This window comes from Apteryx rowi, unplaced genomic scaffold (genome assembly GCF_003343035.1).
Source record: "Apteryx rowi isolate R43461 unplaced genomic scaffold, aptRow1 scaffold_589, whole genome shotgun sequence".
Taxonomy (NCBI): domain Eukaryota; kingdom Metazoa; phylum Chordata; class Aves; order Apterygiformes; family Apterygidae; genus Apteryx; species Apteryx rowi.
Window position 1 is genome coordinate 255,912 of NW_020450859.1, and position 22,995 is coordinate 278,906.

Below are 22,995 nucleotides of genomic sequence, written 5' to 3' on the forward strand. Positions count from 1 at the left end.
CTTAAATGTAATGCCCATGTCTTGCTAACATGAGCAGTTTAAGGTCCTCAACACACTTGGATCCTTGGAATCAGAAAGGGCCATGAAGTAACAGGCAGTAATGTAGACAAAATTGAAGGCTGCAGTGCATATAAACTAGAATTGCATCCTGAGAGCACACAGTCCTTTCACAAAAACAGAGCGGCCGACCTCAATTAAATATTCACAATGGATAAAAATCTGCATGCATTTAATTCAGAGTTCAAGACTTCAACCACTATGTTTAAAGAAAGGATGAAATAATTTAAAACTTAACGGATTTAAAAAATGACAAATACATATAACCAAAATGAAATACAGTAATACCTCCTCTGGCTAAAAAGGGGTTGAAATACAAAATCAGATTCTTTTTTTCTTTTCTTTTCTTTTTTTTTCTTTTTTCTTTTTTAACCAAAAGGTAATTATGTTATACTTTAAGTAGACTGGGAGATAAATAATATATGAAATCCACTCATGTATTTCTTTCAGATCTTTCTAATTAAATACAGCATTGCTACTGAAAAAAATGGCTTCTTCTTATGGTGTTGCATAAGGGTACAACTTGCAGGTACCATTACAAGTACAAGCAATGCATGCAGACAGACCTTTAAACTCATGTGAATCTTGCTTCAGGATTAGTATTTCAGAAACCAATTAAAACACAAGAGGCCGTATGCCTAAATACATGTAAAACAAAAAACTAACAAATAATGTGTAAGAATGGCTGCATAAGAATAATTCATCACAGCAACACAGTTATCAGTAAATTAAACAGTAAATCTTAAAAACAGACAAAAGTGTTAACTGGGGTAGACAGGCTCAAATATATGTAAAAGGATAGGAAATTCAACAGCTTTTCAGTGCATCAGAAGTGGAAATTACACTGAAAGTAATATTTATGCTTTGAAGACACTAAGGTGTTTTGGAAAATTCTATTCAATAATACAATCGCTTCATTTCAGACAATGTGCAAATTAATTTTATGACAGAGCTAATAAACTCCTGCTTCTGTGTATAAACTAAACAATATTAAGTAAGAAAAACATTAGTCAAGACCTTTCAAATGTAATTTTGATAGAGTGTCCTGGTTCAGCTTCTATCACCCACTCACAATTCAAGGAGTCTTTATAATACCCTGGCCAACCTGGAGAGAGGATTACTCCACTGGGAGATGAAAAATGCCCACCACATGGAGCTAAAAATGAAACAAAGAAAAAGGTATAATTTACATCACAGACTTATTATTTGCAATTCATAATTATCACTTTCAGGATAAGATATTGACACTGAACACATTAAAAAAATCCAACTGCAAGATGTAATAAGGCCTCAAAGCTGACATAAAAGACATAAGGCTAGGAATTAGACGGAGAGCGCTAAATTAAAAACTTAAAAAGATAAAATAAACTATGTTTTGTAAGTGCTGGCAAGAGCTATTACACTGCGCTCTTACAGGTATGATCCACTTCGCTATAATAAAGGAAGTACAGCAAAACGAAGTATTTAAAGACTGTTGTTACTCCTGTTGCTATTTGTGAGCATAGAGATTTGAAAAATACATGGAGAAGTTTTAATTGAGTACCAAGTTAGAAACTATTGAATTGTTATTTTACCTTTGACACTGGTCCATAGCGTGACCACACACACTTTGCTTGCCATGTTGGCAGCTCAAATTCCTCATTCATGAAAAAGACATACTTACCATTCTTACAAAATTAGCTGATATTTTAAAAGCATTTTGCAAATATAATAAATATTTCTATCAAATACTGTAATATATACATAGAGATATTAGAAACAGTATGTAGTATTTCTCTCAGAGATAGTGAGTAAATATGAGTTAGGCAAATTGAATGAAAACATAATCCAAAACAGAGTAGTTTGTAATCATGTCTGAAGTTTTGCAATGGCTTAATGGCACATTAATTAGAGGAATAATCTCCACAGCTGTAGGTATTACAGAGATCAAGTATGTATAACAGTTCTTCTTAAATACTTGAAAGGAATCTGGTAGAGAATGAAGGAAGTTCCCACTGGTTGATCAGTGGCAAGACGAGTCATAGGGCTGAAGAGAGATCCTCAGAAGTAGTGAGTATGTTTGCCTGATGCTGACTTTGGCTATGGAGAGCACTAGTCCATCCCAAAGCTGATATCATCTCACAGATGAGAAGGCTAAGAACCCTGAAACCAATACTTTTGAAGAACAGATATTTTAAGCTTAAGTCTTGCAAAGCTCTGTGCAGGTTCTTAATTTCATGCATGCATGCAAACCCATTAAATTTGAGTAGGTGAAGTTAAGTGCATGTGTCATCAGACTTAGGTGAGATCATCTTCAGTGGTATGGAGGCATGAGGAAGAGACTCTGGGAGTGCTTTGATGCTGGTTGGCTGGGGGGGGGTTTCAGTGGGAGATAGATATTCCCTAAATATAGAAATAAATCCACAGAATTATCTCAAATTCTAGACATGTAAGAAATGCAATGATTCCATCACTAGAAAAACTAATGTTTTTAAAATAGATTACAAAAATCGTAATGTTCTTCTGGCAATTTAAAATGTCTAGGACAGTTTATGAATTTAATGTATATTCAATATGGTAAATTGAACATATATTATGCAACCTAGGTATAAACGTCGACATAAACCACATCTTTCTACATATACATTATTGCATATGCGTGATTATACACAAATATGCCAAATGAACATCTTGCTCTGCAGCGGACAAGATAGAAAAGCAACCGATCTCTGAATATATTTTCCTCTAGAAGAACAAAATATATTTTCCTCAGGTTACAGTGTTACACTAACTAATTGTAATTATTTATTCCTGGGTCAATAATTTGTCAAGTACTTGACTCTAAACTAAACTTTCTCCACTCACTGAAGTACTTGCAAATTGGTGTCCTTGAGCGAAGCAAAAATTATTGCACATAGGGAGATTTAATAAGGTCTTTTTTAAAAATTAAAATGGATTACTTAGAATCTAAAGAACAGAAGACGGAGCTAGAAATATTACTACATAAAAAGCTTTTCCCGGTTGCTGAAACTTGCATGAATGTGCAATACTTGCAACCTCATGAAGAGATCTCATCCAGTTTTCTTTGGTGAAAATATGAGGTCTGATAATGTGAGAAGAATCTGATAAGGTGGTAAGACCATAAGAAAAAAGAAAGGGGAGGAGAATAAAATAGTTTAAGAGTCAATTTTCACTAGCTACCATAACTGCATAAATATTTAAAGCCTTATTTAGTGACCTGGATTATAATTTAGACCCCTGTGCCATGTGGGCTGTGTGTTACTTATTTTCTACAACAAATGTGATGGCTTTCAAGAGGGTCAACAAAGCAACATTTAAAAGAGGAGCTGAAAGCATTTCATGGAGCATGCTCTTAAACTGGTGACCACAGTCTCAAATGATGAACAATCAATTTCTTTTTATTTTCAGGAAACTATGACTGGTCCATGGAAAACAAATCAACATTTCGCTAATCAATTCAAACATTACATGAAAACGTATTTTTCTGTCATGAAATGTTTTTTTATCAGAACTATTTATATATATTCCACGTGAGGTGAAGAAGAGAACAAGCAACATGCAGATCGGTGCCTTACACAAGCGAGCAGGCAGAAGCAGAATTCTTTGCTTCCCCAAGATGTCAACCACGAAGAAGTAGGTAGCATTTTTTGGGGACAGTGGTAAATCAAACAAAGCATACAGCAAACTAAAACCACTTACATCACTTTTCTTTCCATTAACATGCTCTGTGTGGTAGGTTTGCACTGATGCTGTCTAGATTGAGAGCAAAGACTTGCTCTATTTCTCAAAGAGTTCTCAACAACACTACAGCACACATTGAATATACCTTATTCTAGGGAAAGTCTAGTTAAAACTAACCCACTCTTCCTATATGTGCTACACAAATAAGAATTGAAATAAATGAATATGTGGACTCCGTAGGTTCAGCCTGAGGTGGTTATCAGTCTTATATTCATTCAGGAGAAGATGTTTGCAGAACACGGGATAATTTATAGTTTTCAGGAGATTCAAAACAATAAATGTTTACTCTATTATAGCCTTATTTCTTCAAAATGTTCTGGACATCCCAAATCCACTACTGGGGTGAGGGCACTGCACTCTGGAGAGCAGAACTTTTTAACATCACTGAGAAGTAAAAGGCAGCAGTGAGCAGATACTCTAAGCTACAAGCTGTGATTGTTATGCCAGTAGAAAGCATTAGTAATGAGTGCCCTGGTATCGAATGAAGTGATATCAGAAATAAACTAAGGATCTTTGCCACATTAATCTTCTCATTTGCACATGACTTGGATATGTACCAAAAATGGGATTTGTTCATATGTATGCATACTTAGAAAAGAATCTAAATTTTAAAATTGGTATATTTGATAATCAGGTAAGCTATATGGCAACTTAGAAACATACAATTCCTCCAGTTAGAAGTAACATACTTTAAATACTTTATTGGTTCAGATAAATATTAGTGTAAATACATYGCCCTATGGAACTATAAATGCATGATATATTTACTGTTATCATAARCTCTTTTACTTAATTGCTACCTAAGGATTTCATTCAGCCCAAATTAGACTTGTTGAACTTCCCAGAATCTGAACCCTCAGGGACTAACATAAATACTTATGTACAGTTTTATGATACCTTTCTAAACAAATTCATCAGATGACCCTGGATTACACCAAATCTCAAAGTTCATACACAGCTGATATTATCAAGCTAGCTACTTTTCCCCTGAAATTCATTTTGTAAAGTGACTGATGAGCATTCTACATTTGCTTGCCAGGCTCGTCAGACACACACAAGTATTTATTTATATCATATGCATCTGTATGTAGACACTGATTTTTATACTTGCTTAATGTTTTCTTCTATTATTGAATAAAAAGCGTAAGCAAGTGAAGCATATGAAAGAATGCTGTTATACACCCTATGGATTTTCTACCTAGCTGAATGCAACAATTACTTGTCACTTATTTCTAAACACAAGTTTCTAAAAGCATTTGTCCTATTGCCAGAAAGCTTCAATATTCACTTCCAAAGCAAATGAGATCTCTGTCAGGAGATCTTCTGAAGATGAGGACATAACTTGACTTCTGCACAGTTGGAGAGGACAGAGGAAAATTACTACTGCATGTAGATTTAATACTGACTTGATCCAGTTGCAAGCAAAGTCAACAGATAGCCTTAAACTGATTTCTTAATGAATAGGTCAGGGACTAAGTTTACTGCAAAAAAAGGGATAGGAAGTTAATTCTGATCCAGCAGTAGTTAGATGCATAAATACACTAAATAAATGTGTGATCTATAAACTAATCAACGTATTTCTCCTACGGATGTGGAAGAAAATAAGATTGTCACAGCTATTTATCTATTTAATTCTAGAAGACACTCAAATTTTGTGATGACTGGAATTATGTAAGTACCCACTTAGACAGAAGGCAGAAGCGTCTTGCTTTGGGGGAAGAGAAAGCTGCACCATAATGTTTCAAAACACTGCTGTTTCAGTAGATACTTATGCATACAACGTTACACAAATGATGAAAAGAAATGAGCTTCAATATATTGCAAAGTGGTTGAAAAGGTCCTAATGTATTATTGACAGACATGTCTCTCTGCTAAAAAGTGTTATGCATAAAGCATTTTTTTCCCAAAGAGAACAGCTATCTCTTAAAATTCTGTATTTTTTCTATCTTAATACTATCTGCAAATCACTCTTTTTGATTAAGCAGCACAGTACCCTCCCTTCCCTTATACCACTTCTTTTAGAACAGTTTAGGGGAAAAATAGCTTAGTAAAAATAAAGATATAGCACTTTCTGGACATCACTACAAAAATGGATTCATTTTGCTCTTTTTGACAAACCTTCAAATGGAAGATCATGAATTATTATATATTTGTATGATCTTCATTTTTCTCCAAGAAATTAGCAAGTTCCTATGCCAAACTGTTGAACTGTTGTAAAGAGGCATTTTATATTATAAGTAAATAATAGCCCRTCCTCCTCCTCCTGAGTGAAAATAGTTTTCTAAAACCTGGAGAAAGTTCAGTTGCAAACATTTCTAATTATGCATTTTAGCCTTTATTGGTTTTTACCTCATTGATTGTTTTAAGACCACCTTCCTGAGCTTTTACCTTAGAGTCCTTTAGTCACACTACCTTCAGCAAACACTACCAGTCAAACAAGGGATTTCAACGCATTATCACATCAGCAACCATAAGGTTAACTCTATAACATTAATCATAACTACATTTTATTGTATATAACCACTTATACATATTCATAATACATATGGAGCCTATAAACTACAAAATATATCAACAAGAATAAGAACACCAGATGGTCCTATTCTCAGCCAGCGTACTACCAGAGTTGGAATACAGCATTGCTAAACCTGTACAAACCAGCATTTTCTCACAAAATTTTCATGCAACTGTTAACAGTAAGTTAAAGTTTATCTCCAGAATACAGAAAAGTACTCTCTTACAAAACATACTTCTATGAATATCAAATTTAAATAATGCATTATTTGTAAAATAATTGCCCATTATTAGATTGACTACAATCAGAGTAATTTCTCTTTGTATTTGGGATCTGATAATGATAGAGACTTAACTTCTTTCTTTTTTAAAGAAAATATACCTTTCTTACCCTTCCCCTGATTATGGTTCTTCCTGGTGGCAGCAGYGCAAGATTCAATAAGATTTTTATTTGGCATTCGCCAGTTGGCTGATTTCCCAGACACGGGAGTCCTTCTCTTCATAGCTACAGATGGGTGACTGTGCTTATCTTCAAGAGCCTTGCTTTTTAAAAAATAAAATGCTCCAGTCATCTTGCTAAGAGGATCATTTCCCCGCCTTTTTTTACACTGGTCTTCAGTCCCTGTTCTTTATTCCAGTTTTGTTCTACAGTTTGCTGGCAGATCCATACCCACGACCAGTAGGGTAAAAGCAAAATGCTAGACAGGTACCATAACTAGAGGTTGTCATCAATCAGAATCCTTTTGTCAAACGCAGGCCCATGCCAAATATTGAAGGGCAATCTCAGCCTGATCTAAGAGTTCCCACAAAGTCATTTCATCATTTGAATTTATTTCCTGCACTTCCTTAAAGTGCAGGGAGTGAGCCAGGAAATTTCTGTATATGACTATCAGGAAAGTTTTCAGGCTTACAGGCAAACCAGTGAACATCCTGTAGGTTCGGGCTTTCCGAGCCTCTTCTCAAGAGCCTATTACCCATGCTACAGAAGGGCAGGATATTCAGCATTACAGGAATTACACAGGAGGACCAAAGGTAGAGCTGCAGCCCGGGTGCAACAGCATAATATTACTAGAGACCATGGAGAAATCCTCCACACAACCATCATACAGGGTGGATGAAAGGCACAAGGAATATCAAATCCAAGTGTATCAGGAGCAGGAGTGGGGCTGCTTAATGAGGGAAGATGAGCCGAGAGGCACAGGCAGGGGCAGGCAGAGCCCTCTCCCACAGGGCACCATCAGCCCACACCTCCACAGGGTGAGTAGGGTCAGGCTGGTGACAGTAACAGGGGCTGCTGAGACCATCAGGCAAATGCAACATGAGGCATCAAGCCCAAGGTCAATCTAGGAAGCCCTGTGAGCACACCGGGATCTTCAGGGCCAGGGCTGGAGCTGGCACCGCTGCGGCATCACAGGGCAGGGACAGACAATTCCATCTGAACATGAGGAAATACTTTTTCACTGTGAGGGTGACAGAGCACTGGAACAGGTTGCCCCGAGAGGTTRTGGAGTCTCCTTCTCTGGAGATATTCAAAACATGCCTGGATGCAATCCTGTGCAATGTGCTCTAGGTGACCCTGCTTGAGCAGGGGGGTTGGACTAGATGATCTCCAGAGGTCCCTTCCAACCTCAACCATTCTGTGATTCTGTGAGATGGGGGCCGGGGCCTGGGCAGGGACAAGGAGAGCTGGTGGTGACCTCAGGCACTTTGCCCTGCCAAAATGAATATGCTGACCCTATCCCATCTGCACCACATTTATTACTAAGTGATTCTGTCCTGTGTGCTGAAATAGCAGACACACTGCTGCAGGAGAAAGAAAACAGCCCAGCAGTCGCATTCAGTGTCTTCCAGCCAGCACAGAGAGCTTTTACCTTTGACTTGATATGCATGATGAAGGGATGAGATGTGTGTAGGACTAGCAGAGTTCACCTTATATGAACTGGCTATGTGTTCCAGGTAAATGTGTACACAGATCTGATTGACACTGCACAGGTTAAAAAAAAAAAAAAAGGAACAAATAGTAATATCCCATCTCATTAAATCAAACTACATTACTAGTTTAAAATATTTTGTCTTCAAATTTTGTCTTCAATTAAAAAAAAAAAAAAAACTAATTGTACAGTTGGTAAATACATCTAATTCAAATATACCAGCGTTCCGATCTCTAGGATTCCCATATATGTTCTAGTTAGTGCCTTAGATCACCTTTGGATCAGATTATCTTGTGTTAATTTTGCCCAGTGAAACCAACCCACCTTGTATGTATGATACAGTAATAATTTATCACAGAAAGTAGACTGGATGCGAAGTGCATTAGGGTGTCACACTCATGTACTAAAAGTAAGCAAATTTTGTTAGGAAGCTAATTAAATAGTGAGAATCAGAGCTAAGTTTTTTGTTTAAAAGAAAAGTAAGTGAAACTATATTTATAATCAGAGATTATATCATTTTTGATTAAATTAATAGTTTTTCAAAAACAAAAACATTACAGCCAACTGAGCTCATTATTTTTTTTTCTTTTGCATGAGGTGAAGAGATCTTAGAAGAAAGAAGTAACAGAAAAAAAAATCTCTTCCTGTATCCATTGGTATAAACAACTACCAGGAAATATGCATAACATTGTGTTTTAGAGGTGGTGATGATAGGGAGCATCTAATTTCAATAAAGAGAAAGATCAGCTGCTAAGAGAATCTTTCGAAGCCTCCGTGTCACTGCAGATAGAAGAAATGTAAGTGGCCCAACAGCTAAGACCTCTGTCTGAAGTTGGGTGTCCGCAGCTGCATTAAAAAAAAAAAAATCCTTTTGAATGAAATTAAGGGAAAAGAATTGAAAAGAATAAAAATTTGAAGAATAGACTTCATGATTGCTTAAGAACAGTAAGTGACAAGTTGAACAGGATTTAGAGATTTAAATACATAAGCTGAAGAACAGAAGCCTTCAATATACTAAAATAAAGCTCAGCAAAAACCAGAATGATTTTCTTCCAGGCTATTTCTTTCTCCTAGGTATCAACCGGGCCAGTCAGGATACTGTCTGGACTGGATTTCAAAAACATGGAGATGAATCTTGTTGGTGTACTGCTAACACTGTAGCTCATTACTCTGAACAGCTCTCAAGTGAGACAAACGTGTACTTTAAAAAGAAAAAAGGCAGGAGCGATCCTTTCAAGCATAAAAGTGTCTTTGGGAAACTATAGTTCCACCAGTACAAAATAAGAACTATTTGAAAGTATGAACAAAACAAACTGTTCCCATTGCTGGCCTAATGTCAAGAGTTGAGCTTTCATTGTTAGAGCATATATATTATACAGCAGCATTCGCATTATTGATGTTTATGCCAAGTTGGTCCACATTCATCTTCTGCCCATATAACACTTACAAGAGAAATTCACTGCTGCAGACAGGACTGCARTATCACCTCATGCAGCACTAGACCACTTTATTAAGAACTAGGTATTGCAAAGGCTTTGTGCTATCCATTTGCAAAAGTCTGAATTTCATTTGGTTACAACTTTAAAGAAGTTATCTTATCTTGAATCAAAAAGAAATATTATACATACCTCCACACTTTGGAATAGGTCCGCTCCACATTACTTTTCCATCCATTAACATGCAAGTAATTGTTTCAGTTCCCTGTGTTTTAATAAATCCTTCCTCACAGATAACAGAAATTGAGCTCCCCAGTTGAAAGTTGTTGCCAAAACGCCGAGCATTAATTGGTACTCCAGGATCAGGACACTCATTATGTCCAAATGCTTTGGAAAAGAAAAAAAAAGGAAGGGGGGGGGGAAGAAAAGTGTTACAACTCTTGCAAGTAAGATGACTTTTTTAGTATTGCATTCATCTAGTGAAAAATAAATTATTTATATTATGAAGCAATAAAGACCAAAGTTTGGCCAAAACCAGAAAATGTATACTAATACAAAAAATTGCTTAAAATACGATAAAGCTGTGGCAGCATAAATCTTAGTCAGGACAGCTAAGGTGCTGGCTGACTTTCAGTGATGACTAAATCATCCTGTCCAACAACCCATCCCACCCAAAGTTACAGTGGGGGAGAAGCTTCCATCAGAGGGGCAGTGCAAGCATCTGTGATACAACAGCTTTAGTTGCCTCTTGTATTTTTAATTCACTGTCACACCCATCAGAGCCATACTGACCTGACTGTGCCCGATACTGCCACAGTCTATTTTGCTTCCTGAACTGAGAGCCCCTGAACAGCTATACTTGCGTGACAGTGGGGAAAGAAACAAAATCTGAAACTTTAACCATATGGTTATAACTAAAATCAAAGATATTCCTAGTACATACAAATCCTTCCAAAATTTCAAGTTTATCTACGAAGCAGATGGAAAAAAAAAATGGACGTTTCCCTATATCTGTATAGGGAACTATATCTGGATACTGGAACAAAGACAGTCCATGTCTACCACTACAGAATAAACTGTATACTGGGAGAACAGACAAGCCTGTCTACCTACCAGAAGTGAGCAAAATCGTAGATATATTAATATCTTTAAAAGATTTGCATTCATTAGTTATAATTTATTTTGATCGGTTTTTTATCTGGAAAAAGACTGCATATATATTTTAGTTAAAAAATAAAAAATAGTGATTTCTCAATGAGAACAGATATCATTGGCACAATATATACCATCCTCACTTGTGATGACTGTAAATTATTTCCTCATAAACATGAGTAAATATGAAGGAGGCATAAAAAGATAATTTTTGTACTATTATTCTGTGGTTTTAATAATATGTCTGCTAGACAAAACATATCCAAGCTTCTCCATGAAATCTTCCAAATTAAAACATTATTCACAGAGAAAGTATGAATTTATTAGAACTTATTTTAGAAAGGGAAATTGTTTGGCTTTATTTCTAGTGCAGACTATTAAACTTACTATTTAATTGAAATTTGAGACCTGAATCATATTAGTTTTCTTTCGTACATTTTGATTGCTTACTGCATTGTGCAAGTGTTCAAGAAATTTCAACAGATGCTCATACAGTGATTCTGCTGGTAAAATAATCTTTTCAGAAAATAAAAGAAGTGAAGAACTTCCAAAAATGTTAATATAAAATGTGAAATGGAAATGTTTAATTTTTTATTGTTAACACATTTATTCTCACATTTCTTAAGAATATTGGTTATACAAATATTCTATATGAGAAGAATGTGAGTGTTACATGACTGGTACACTTTTCTGACAAGAATACAAATCATCATAGGGTTTTCAACTCAAAATACTTTTCAAACCAATAAACAGCCTTCTTCCCTTTTAAGAAATCTGTATATAAAAGATATCATTATATTTTTTACTATAAACTGTTAATACAATGTATATGCAGTAAGACAGTAATTAACTCCARTGATATCATTTTGCATACTTTGAAGTTCTATTTGCACAGTGGCTTATTTTATTTAAACAAATGATTTATTTCATTAACTTAGTAACAATATTTCTCTGATGTTGCATTACAGAAGTATTAAGAACTACAATAAAGCAGGCAAGATAAAGCATTAATATATATACATTTTGACTTAGAAAATACTATATATCTTTGGAATTAAAACAATGCTTCTATTGAATGGTTGCCTGCCTAGCTGGAGTATGGTATTCAAAAATGGTGCAACTGCATGCTTTTCCATAGGGGTTACAAACACTTTTCAATATTCTATGCGCAGTCCTCACCTTCAGTGATGGGACTGAATGCCTGTTTCTATCACTAGCTTCAGACAACATAGAGACAGACTTATTTTCAATAGTGCTATCTACAAATATAGACAAAAAGGTGACATCAGATATAGCTGYTATATAGATATAACATCAGTTTACTGAGGCTGCAAAACAGGTTCATTGCTCTATATTTGAGCCCAGGAATTCAGAGCAGAGGCTACTGCTCCTGCAGAAGTGGTTGTACTGTAGAGCATGGCTGTTGGAGGCAAGAGCAAAGGACAACCCTTCTCAGCAGCAGGCCCTCTCCATCCCAGCCTGGGAAGCCTAGCACTTCACAAGTAAAATTCAGTCTGCCTACACTTCTGAGAAGCTTCATGTTGCATCTGTAATATTATATGTCTTAAAGTGAAAGAAAAAGAAGGTAGGTATATATCCTTAATATTTTACCCACCAACAATAAGCCAAGAAACTGTGGAAAAGGTCCTTGTACAATATTAAATGTAAAGAGGAGATCCAGCTTTCTTGGTGTTTAGACTCATCCACTACCATGACTGCACTCGTATTTTAAGTAGTATCTGGAAAAAAGCCAGACAGTGTAATCACAGCACAGGGTGAAGTACTTTCAGTTCTGATATTAACTCAGAAGGATGCTAAAACCTGCATTTTGCATCCAAAAAAAAAAAAAAAAAAAAAGTGAAGGGGAGGAATTGCAGCAATCTCAGGAGCAATCACAGTGATCTCAGGAGATAGGAAGGAAGGAATCAGGCTAACCATAATTCATCTGGTCTGAAGTCTGCTCTGAAAGGTCCTTAGAAATAGTGCCAAAAAGGAGTGGTCCACTGGCCCAAATAATTGTTTTGGTAGATTGCCCTACAAACAGCTTTAGCTGACAAATCTAGCAATAGCTTTGAAATAAATATAATCCCTTCAGAGGGCAATATCAGAGAGGAAAAAAAAAGCTAAGAGAATATCAAACAATAAAGAGATACTTGATAATTGTGAATGGTTGCTAAAAGTCATGCAAACAACCAATACACAATTCAGTACTGTCACACATAAACTCATGCTTCTGCATACTGCACATAACACAGCATGAAGAACTTTATCCTGGGAAGTACTGATGCTGGAAAAGTCTAACAGGAGGGAATGCAAGCAAAAGTGTGTCATGATGCACATACCCCTCAGAGTAACGAGAATATAAAAAAATATATACATATAAAAATAATGGACCCCTGATGTCTTGGTCTCCTGAGCTGACAGCACTCGAGCAATTAGGCTGATGTTGGAGGCCCACAGTTTCACCTTTGATATTTCATTCTCAGGGATGTAACTTTTGTTAGCTAAAACACAATTAGACAGTTGCTATGAAAAAACCCCACGTAACTGGCAGAAATAGCAGAACTAAACTTATACGAAAATATTTGCCTGGCACCCCTGTGCTAATCAATGAGCAACAGCTCAGAGCAGTCCACCAACCCTTAAAACTGAAACAATCTGGAAGATGCTCTCCACCTCATAACACTTGGCCACCTCAGTCTGAAGTGGGTGGCACTATGGTCAGGGATGCCTGGCTGTGGAGGACCTCCAGGGATGCCCGGGACCAAAGGCCATGAACATTCCACTCCTCCCCACCACTGACAGCCACTGCTCCTGTCATCAAGGAAAGGGGAAGTAGAGACTCACAAAATGGTTGAGGTTGGAAGGAACCTCTGGAGTTCATCCTGTCCAACCCCCCTGCTCAAGCARGGGCATCTACAGCACGTTACCCAGGACCTTGTCCAGACAGCTTTTGAATATTTCCAAGGATGGAGACTCCAGAACCTCCCGGGCAACCTGTTCCAGTGCTCAGTCACCCTCAGAGTAAAGAAGTTTTTCCTTATGTTCAGACCAAATTTCTTGTGTTTCAGTTTGTGCCTGTTGCCTCTCATCCTATTGCTGGGCACCACTGAGAAGAGTCTGGCTCCATCCTCTTTGCACTCTCCCTTCAGATACTTATACGCATTGATCAGATCCCCTCTCAGTCTTCTCTTCTCCAGGTTAAACAGTCACAGCTCTCTCAGCCTTGCCTCTTACGAGAGATGCTCTAGTCCCTTCATCATCTGAGATTGAAGCAGAAAGACTATATAACTTCATCGCATCTATGTGGCCATTTTTGGATACTGTGCCTAGTTCTGACCTCCACAATTCAAAAAAAATGCAGATAAAGTGGGAAGCATTCAGCAAAGAGTAACAAGTGTGATGAAAGGCTCAGAGCTCATGCCTTAAATTGAGGAAGTAAATGCATTTAACTTCCAAAGGGAAGATTAAGGGATGACTTGAGTTTATAAATACCTTCACACAGAAATGTCATAATCAGCTCCTGAATTTGGTATATAAACTGAAAGCAAGGAGCCAGAAGCAAGCATACGGTTCTACGGTAACTTAAACCAACCTAATTTCAAGTAGCTATGTTCCCATCTTTCACTGTACCCAGGAAAGCACCTTCCAGCCTCATTCCCCACTTTTACATCAGCAGTAGTGAACAGCCAGCTATAAAGTAAATTGATACAGAGATCTGATCTAGCTGAAAATCACAGCTTTCTGAGTTGCTTATCCATGGTTATTGGAGCATTCTTTGTGACATCCATCTTCAGGTGACACGTTTCTGTGGGCCTGTCCCAAAGCTTAAGTCATTAAAAATCTTTTAAACTTATTTTATCAAAGTCTGCATAAGACCTGAAAACCTGAAGTTTGACACTTGAAGTCACTCGAAGATGAGACATTTTAAATCTAATTTAAGTTTACTTTTAATAGAAGTTGAATTTATGTTTAGTTTTACTGGAACATGCATAATTATCTGAGACCACATGCTTCAGGAATATAAAAGCAAATATAGCATAAAAATAGTCTGTGAGAAACACTATTTAAAATCAGATTATATTCTAGCAATTCAGTTTTATTCTTCTCTACCCTATACCTGAAAAACATATTAATGAAGTTATTTATATTAGTAGCCTACATTCTTTTTACAAAAGACTGATCATATACCTTTTCTGTGATATATTGTCTCTGCTCTTGAAGCCAGGAAAAAAAAAAGACTGATAGCTTTGAAAAGGATTGGGCATATACACAGTAGAAGTATTAGTAGAAAATGGATCTTTTTAATTAACTTTGGGTTTACAAATGCCAAGACAGAGAGAAAGTGATACTAATTCCTTTTCTACCCTCTCGCCTGGCCTTATACTATTATGGAAAAAAATATTTCTATAATTTATCAAACTGTAGCTGCCTTTACTGAAGAAAGATTAGACACTTTTTTTCTGGAGTTATTCTCTCTTTTGTAAGTAGATATTAACTGAAGAGTTTAACAAACACACACCACCATTCTATCTTAAACATAACCATAAAAACAACAACAAAAAATATAAATACTTTAAACTATTCAAATATAGAAAGTACTTCTTTAAAATAAAACCTTTCAGAATAAGTTGGTTTCATTATACAACTGTCAAAAATTAGTATGATACTGTCACTTCATTATACAAATGAAAATTGTAACAGTGAATATCTGGTAATATCAGTACATACTTTAAGTGATTACTAATTGAAAGATATTGTAATTAGACTACCACTTCCCCAAAGAAGTCTGCAATTTTTTAAAAGGGCCAGCCCAAATAGAATTTATTGTGATTGCTATATTTATATGGTGTTAAACTATTAAACCAGCAATCTTAATATTGCTTGATGAAGYGTTGTATTTCAAAATAAAAGGTAAAATTATTATTCTATGCTAATCATCTGCATCTTTCATGTTTTCTGTAAAGCCCTTTAAAAGATATATTTTTAAAGACATATTTCTGTGCTTATACTCTAACCAAATCTATGTTTAGTTCTAATTCTGCAAAAAGGGACAACTCGGAGAATATACATTTAAAGATATGCCTTTTTTTTTTTTTCTCGAGAGGACTGCCATAGCCTCTCCTCTAAAATTTTCCTCATTAGTAGATTTAGGCTTGACACTACCGAGCGCACTACAGCGAAACCTTAAAGGAGAAAGCAGAACCCTTATAAAAGTTAAAATGGCGTGAAACAAGAAAACAACATGGTATATAAAGAACAAAAGTTACAACTTCCATTAAGAAATATGGATTCAATATCTCATCTTAATTATAACTATTTTTATATTTCACCAGTATTGAATAACCCCAAATATCCTGATATTTATTTACAGTAGTGTGACRCCTAGTCACAGCTCTCGAAGTTTAACTTGCCATGATGATTTGTAGCTATAGAAACAAATAAGAAGGTACCGCATTTTCTTCACGCTTACATTCTGCATTTGTGAGAAATAATTTGTGGATGAGCAGCTAAGATAGAGGGTTGGGAGCAGAAATATTAAACAATATCAGAAAATGAATGTTTATGCAGTAATCTAGTGTCAGCTTATCTCTTTCCTAACCAGACAACAATGTTCAAGGTGAGTCTTAAGAAAATCCTTCTCTGAAAGATTCACAATCTAAAACAAAAAACAGGAGGAGAGGGGAAGCAGGATACTAGCAAAGTAGGAGAGCAAAGGGGACACTTAGTCATTGCAGTAATAGGAAAATAATGTTAATTATTAAACATTCCTTGGAGAAAAATGTGGAGTCTGGTTCTCAAAATTACCAGACTCACTTAATCTCATTCCCTCTTTGGCTTAATGGAGTCTTTTGATTTTATAAAGAGTGGAACCACTTTAACTGTAAAGATTATTTTACCATATAGCTAAGCATGTAACACATTCTTCTGGGAAGGGGAGATCTGGGTTTACATCTCTCCTCCAAATYATGCAGTTGAAGATTCATTTACATTCCAAGCAAGCCTCCAAAACTGTCACACTAGGAGTGTCACGGAGAAAGACAGGAATGGGACACAGGAGCAGTTACTCATGTCATCAGGCTTTTGCCTGCCCTTTGGCCATGGAAAACTATCCTGCTACCTCTACTATCAGAAAGGGAAAGGAAAAAAAAAAGTGTGATGTGGGCAGCTCTGGCTGAAAAATACGATGATCCCACCAATTGCAACTCCTTTATTCCTGCCTCTACATATAACAACAGCAAGCACGATACTTGAGGAATGTCGTTTCCTTCCGACCTCCTTCCAATTCCACAAAAGGAACAACTTGGCTAAAGCCAGTCCTTATCACTTTGTCACTGGGGTGACAGAATTTAATTTTACATATGCTCCCAGGAAAGCCTCAGTCTCTACCTTGTACAGTGTTCATCATGCTGTGGGCCTACATATTAGACCACTGTGTTTGTCCTAGCAGAGTACGCATCCTGCCTGGACTTTGGTGTGGGATAAGGGCCAAATAATTTGATACCAGTAAAACTCAGGGAATTCTTCATATGTCCTTCAGAAGAAACATAAGGACTTTTACCAGCAAAAAGCAAGGTGAATAAATGCTAATGCTATTTCTTGCTAAAGAAGATATTTAATTTCACCTTCAATTATTGTGCTGTCTGTGAATGTGGTACTATGTAGTTAATGTGAAGATACAAACGTATTTCATTATATTCATCCTTTCCACCTCCCTCTGATGGAAAGGAGTGAAATACACAGAACTCCGTTTTAATGGGAAACGCTTTGTCTCTGCACAGTGGTCAAAATACTAGAGGTGACAGGAGATACTAGTGTCCCTTCCAATAGACAGAAACAAATAGGTACAATTCAGAGCACTCAAGGCAGAAGCCCAGCTACTATTTACTGTAGCTGCTCTGAATCACAGTCTAGAAACTTCTCTCCCTGTGGCTGTTACATATGTAAGTTAAATGTGTATTAATCCGGACATATTTAGTATTAGTTTGCCTTGAACCTAAATATAAGCATACCAAAATGGTTTAACTAGCAGCGGTATGTAAGTACTTTTTAACACTGTGATGGCACAGCCAGACACAACATATAAGCATTTTGCATAACCATGTGAACAAAGTGACCACCAAAAGGGCAATGACAGGTGCAGTTGCAAGTAGAAGGCATCCAAGTAGCAAAAGTTGCCAAAGGACAGGATAAGCACAAGGGACTGCGGATAGGCAGAACATCCTCCTGAATACACAAGGATGACTGGCAAGACAAAAAAGAACAAGGTAAGTAATACCAGGAGAAGGAGAGACCTCCCTTTTTTGGGGGGGCGGGGGGGGAAGTAGGAGAATAGCTTAAAAGCATCAAGAAAAAGCAAGGAAAATCAGAGAAGAAGACAAGCCCACTGCAGTTCGACTAATCTCATCAAAGAGAAGCTTGACCATGTTGATCTTGGTGACCAAGAACCACCAAGGACCGCAGCCATCAGTGCTCTCCATACGACATCGGCTGGTATATAGGAAGTTAGCATATGCATATTAAAGACTAAGTTTTGTATACTTGATGATGATGATGATGATTAATATGTAAGATATAACCATTAACGCAAAGTGTGCTGTTAACAAATTTAGTAAAGCTTAGTTTTAACAATTTAAAACCAACCTAATTTGTCAGTCCTCTAAACACTCCCATTGCATACCCTGACTAATCTATATACATATATATTCAGCTGCAATGCTTCATTTGAAAAGCAATCTAAACACCTAAATTAGGCATTCATAGCTATGTAATTTTTTTTTAAAGATGTCTTATATTACCATAATGTCCTTTTTATACATACCTCTTAAACTGTATGTTGAAAACAAAACACACATGCAAATATATATATAAAATATTATTACTCACTGTTATAAGTAATGTTAAATCCACGTCCTGACATTGAATGGTCAGCTTGAAATTCCAGGCGCAAAATATGTCCATTACTGGTGAGATGGGAAGGAACTTCAGCACCAGTAAATGTTCCTATTATGGGAGAATCTGGAGAGTCACCATCTTTAACTGCAAGGAAGTCAAACTGAGATTCCAAGTCAAAATCATTAAAGGAGAGATGGATTCGGCTCCCTGGATCTGAAATTATTGTCCAGATACAGTTTAAATTATTTCCGTATCCCTCTGGATAATCAGGTGAAAGAACTGTTCCCATTGGTGCAGTGAAATTAGAAAGGCAGGGAACTGCCAAAAAAGAGAGAAAGAAATTAGATAATAGAATAAAGCATGTTTTTAAGAGTGAAATTTTATTACTAAGTGTTTGTAGGAGATCCTTAAACTGTTTTATTATCTCAGTTGAGTAATTCAGTATTCTGTACAATCAAGTGTGAAGCCAGAAAGGAAGTTCTTCTTTTTTTTTTTTTTCCTTTGGTATCTACTTATTCCCTTTCCCATAATAAAATTACATCCTCCCAAGCACAGTCCCCCAGGTAATAAAGAACATCCCTGCTTCATTGGAAACCCATAGCAGTCCTTACAATTTACCCTTGTTGAACTGTCCTTAATCACTTGGCACCGCTTATTTTCTCCTTTATGAACTGTTTAGATGAACAGATCTCTCACTAAGTACATTAAAGAGTCAGAAGGCTGATAGTTATCATTTGTTCACACAGAAACACAAGAACTTAACTAGCCTCAAAGAGACAAAAGAGTTGTTTTGCTATTATCAGGATGATGTTTCATATTCAACCATTTCAGCTAAGCAATATTAAATTAAGTTGCAAGGATGRACACAACTGATTGCGCTCTTAATATATATGGTCTATAATATTTTAGTGTAAATGTTAAGTAGTATGTTGCCACAAATGTATATGACAACTTTCACTTTTACTTATGCTATATGGTATAACTGGTAGACAACTATACATGTCTATGTAAATACACCTGTCTATGAACATTTAAGTTCTAAAATATATTCATACATAATGCATAGGAAAAATTGTAAATAATTTAAATGCCCTTAATTGCAATTCAGCAACTATTAACCTGAAGAAATAAATTAACTTATAATAGTAGCTATAAAAAGTGTATCATACATATAAAATCTACAGCTTCCTACAAAAAATGTCCCCAATAAAATGTTATATGGAGTCACATAATGACAGCTATTTTGATACTCGTTAGTAAACGAAAAAAATATTTTAGCAGTTCTAGAGTTTCTATTGGATATAAGCTTTTAGCAAATCTATCACCGACCAAAAGTAAATTCACCCTATCAGCAAAATGTATTACATTGTACTAACTTTTCAATTAGTCACACACATCATTACATGTGAGGTAAAATGTAGCATGATATTATGCATTAAAAAAAAATCAGTACATACAAATACAAATTGGTATGTTTGCAGACCACTGGTTGTTTTCTTGGCAAACGATAGATTTCTCTCCAATTAGTTCAAATCCGAACTGACACTCAAATCTTAAAACATCCCGGTTGGAAAATCCATCCCCTTCTCTGATACCATATAATGGTGTTCCAGGATCCCCACAGCTTTCCTTTTCAATTTCTATTGGGAAAAAAAAAAAAAAAGAATTCATTTCTAGAAGAAGAAAACATATTCTACATGGGCATATGCTTACATCTAGAACATAAGTACATATTATAAACAAATGAAGATCATCTGCATAATAACAACTGCTGAAACACACCATTGAGTCTGATTCTATACTCTAACTTCTTAAGGATTCTCTGTGAGTTTTGTGTAAGGACCTTGGAAAGATCAGAGCTCTTTTTCTTATTATGTTACTCAAAATTAGAAAGATCAGAGGAAAATTATTCCTATTTTATTTTATTTTGTAAGATTTCTGGCAATAGTATGAAGCAAAATATCACTTGTAGTATGTGAGTGTTTAAAACTAACAACAAAGATCAGTATCCCACTGTGTCAAACATAGTCCGTATTCAGATACAGCTTAAACTGGTGAACTAGGGAAAAGGAAAGAAAAAGGGAGTAATGATACAAAAAGAATTCTCCAAAGTCAAAAAGGAGGCTGCACATATATATACACATATATACATATATACACACACACACACACGTGTACAGAACACACATGCAGAAATTGTCTATATTCCTCTATTCAGTAACATTTTACATAAAATAGACCTAACTGCAAAATAGTTGAATGATCATCTATATCTACAATTGTTGTAGTTTTAGTTTATAAAACTATACATTTTCTTGAATTTTCACTGGAAGTTACAATCATGGAGGGATCTTCTAAATTGCATTTCTCAATCGTATGCATTTCACAGACTCATAGGATAATTCAGGTTACAAGGGACCKCAAGAAGACTCCAGTCCAACCTGCTGCTCAAAGCACGGTCAGGTTTGAGGTCAGACCAGTTTGCTCAAGGCTTTATTCAGTTGGGTCTTGGAAACCTCCCAGGATGGAGCCTGCACAACTTCTCTGCGCAACCTGTTCTGCTGCTTGACTGTCCACATGGGGAAGAAGTTTCTCTTTATTTCCAGTCTGAACCTCTCTTGTTTTAACATCTACTCATTGTCTTCCCATCCTCCTACCATGGACCACTGTAAAGAGACTAGCTCTGTCTTCCTGATAACTTGTAGGTACTGGCTGGCTAGGTGCTGGAAGACTGGTAGGTACTCTTAGGCCCCACCAAAGCCTCCTCTTCTCCAGGTTAAACAAGCCCAGCTCCCTCAGCCTCTCCTCACTGGGAAAATGCTCCAGTCCCCTGAATACCTTGGTGGCTCTCTGCTCAACTCACTCCAATATATTGATTTCTGTCTTGTATTACGGTGCTCAAAACTGGATGCACTATTCTAGATAYGGCCTAATGAGTGCCAAGTAAAGGGGTATAATCATTTCCATCAATCTACTGGCTGAGCTTCTGTTAATGCAGCCCAGGATGCTCTTGGCCCTCTTTGCTGCCAGGGTACACTGCTGGCTTATGTTCTTGCTGTCCACCAGGACGCCGGAGGCCTTTTCTGCAGAGCCATTCCCCAGACTTTACTGTTACCAGGGGTTCTTCATTCCCAGGTGCAGAACTTCGCATTTCCCCTTGCTGAATTGCACAGGGCTTCTGTTTGCTTCAAATTGCTTCAATTTGATGTTAGCATGTTTTTGTGTCTTAGTTCTGGCAAGAAGCAGAAATGATACTTATTTTTGTTGGTTTGAAATAGAAGTAGCTTTTAGACTTGTTTAGACAATGGTATCAAACTTTCTTCAAAACAGACAGGAATGAAAAATACTGCTTACTGGGCTCCTGTCAGACGATCACATTTTCAATACCAGGGTTTTAGGAAAGAGYGCTATTTCAGCTTTGTTTGGAGTCACAAAAGGGGCTAATGATATTCATATTCCAATTCAATTCTCTTATTGCTCACCCCACCACTCTGTTGATTGCTTCAGCTTCCTTGCATTGCATATCTGTTTCGATGACTCATAAGAAGCTAGATTCAGAGACCAACAAAGACTCCTTCCTTGATAAACTCACACTAGTCCCTCCTGGTGAATATTTCTGATTAGCAGAACACAAACAGCAGTTGAACTAGTTAAGTTGCAATCTTTGTTATTTTTTCATAAAACTTTAAAAATTAAAACCTTAATCAAGTTAAATGAAAATACCAGATCTGTAAGAGTAATGACTTTGTCTCCTATCTTCAATATTATTTATTTATTTTTAATTTAACCACTAATTCTAGGCCCAGGCAATCTTAGATTCCCTGTGGGGGATACTATCAATTACTTTTATACAAGTACTCTAACTGAAGATCACAAGATTAGAACAGTTCATAAGCTTATATGAGACTGATGCTGAACATCAAAAAAGGATAAGAATTACAGCAGAGGATAAGGTGCCTCAGATCTGAATTCCAACAGTGACCCTTAATTTTCTCAGCATGACCTTGACCAGGATACTTAAATGCAAAAAGATTTGTAAGACTAATTATTAGACATATAGAAATCTAATTAAGACTGATACTCTAATAAAATGAATACAAAACAGTACCACAATAATGTTCGCACCCCTTCTTAATAGATTAATAATTCCAGATAACAGCTACTTTAACAAGCATTAGGATTTACTATAAGGAAAAAAAACAAGTTTTAAAATAGGTGTAGCAAATATATTATATACTAAAAAGTAGGGAAACCAATCACCATGATAT

At 36.3% G+C, this 22,995-nt stretch overlaps 1 protein-coding gene across 1 annotated transcript in view; it reads right to left on the reverse strand.

Annotated features, from left to right (window-relative positions):
• The window catches only part of LOC112974075 (CUB and sushi domain-containing protein 3), a gene marked incomplete at its 3' end in the record, with an annotated part of 516,764 nt that overhangs the window by 255,272 nt on the left and 238,497 nt on the right, over positions 1-22,995 (reverse strand). Inside the window, exons 12-15 of the mRNA XM_026082659.1 lie at positions 20,185-20,367; positions 18,719-19,045; positions 9,872-10,066; positions 1,075-1,213 (exon numbers count right to left, since the gene is read on the reverse strand). Coding sequence (XP_025938444.1) covers positions 1,075-1,213; positions 9,872-10,066; positions 18,719-19,045; positions 20,185-20,367 — 844 coding nt within the window. The remainder of the gene's footprint in view (positions 1-1,074; positions 1,214-9,871; positions 10,067-18,718; positions 19,046-20,184; positions 20,368-22,995) is intronic.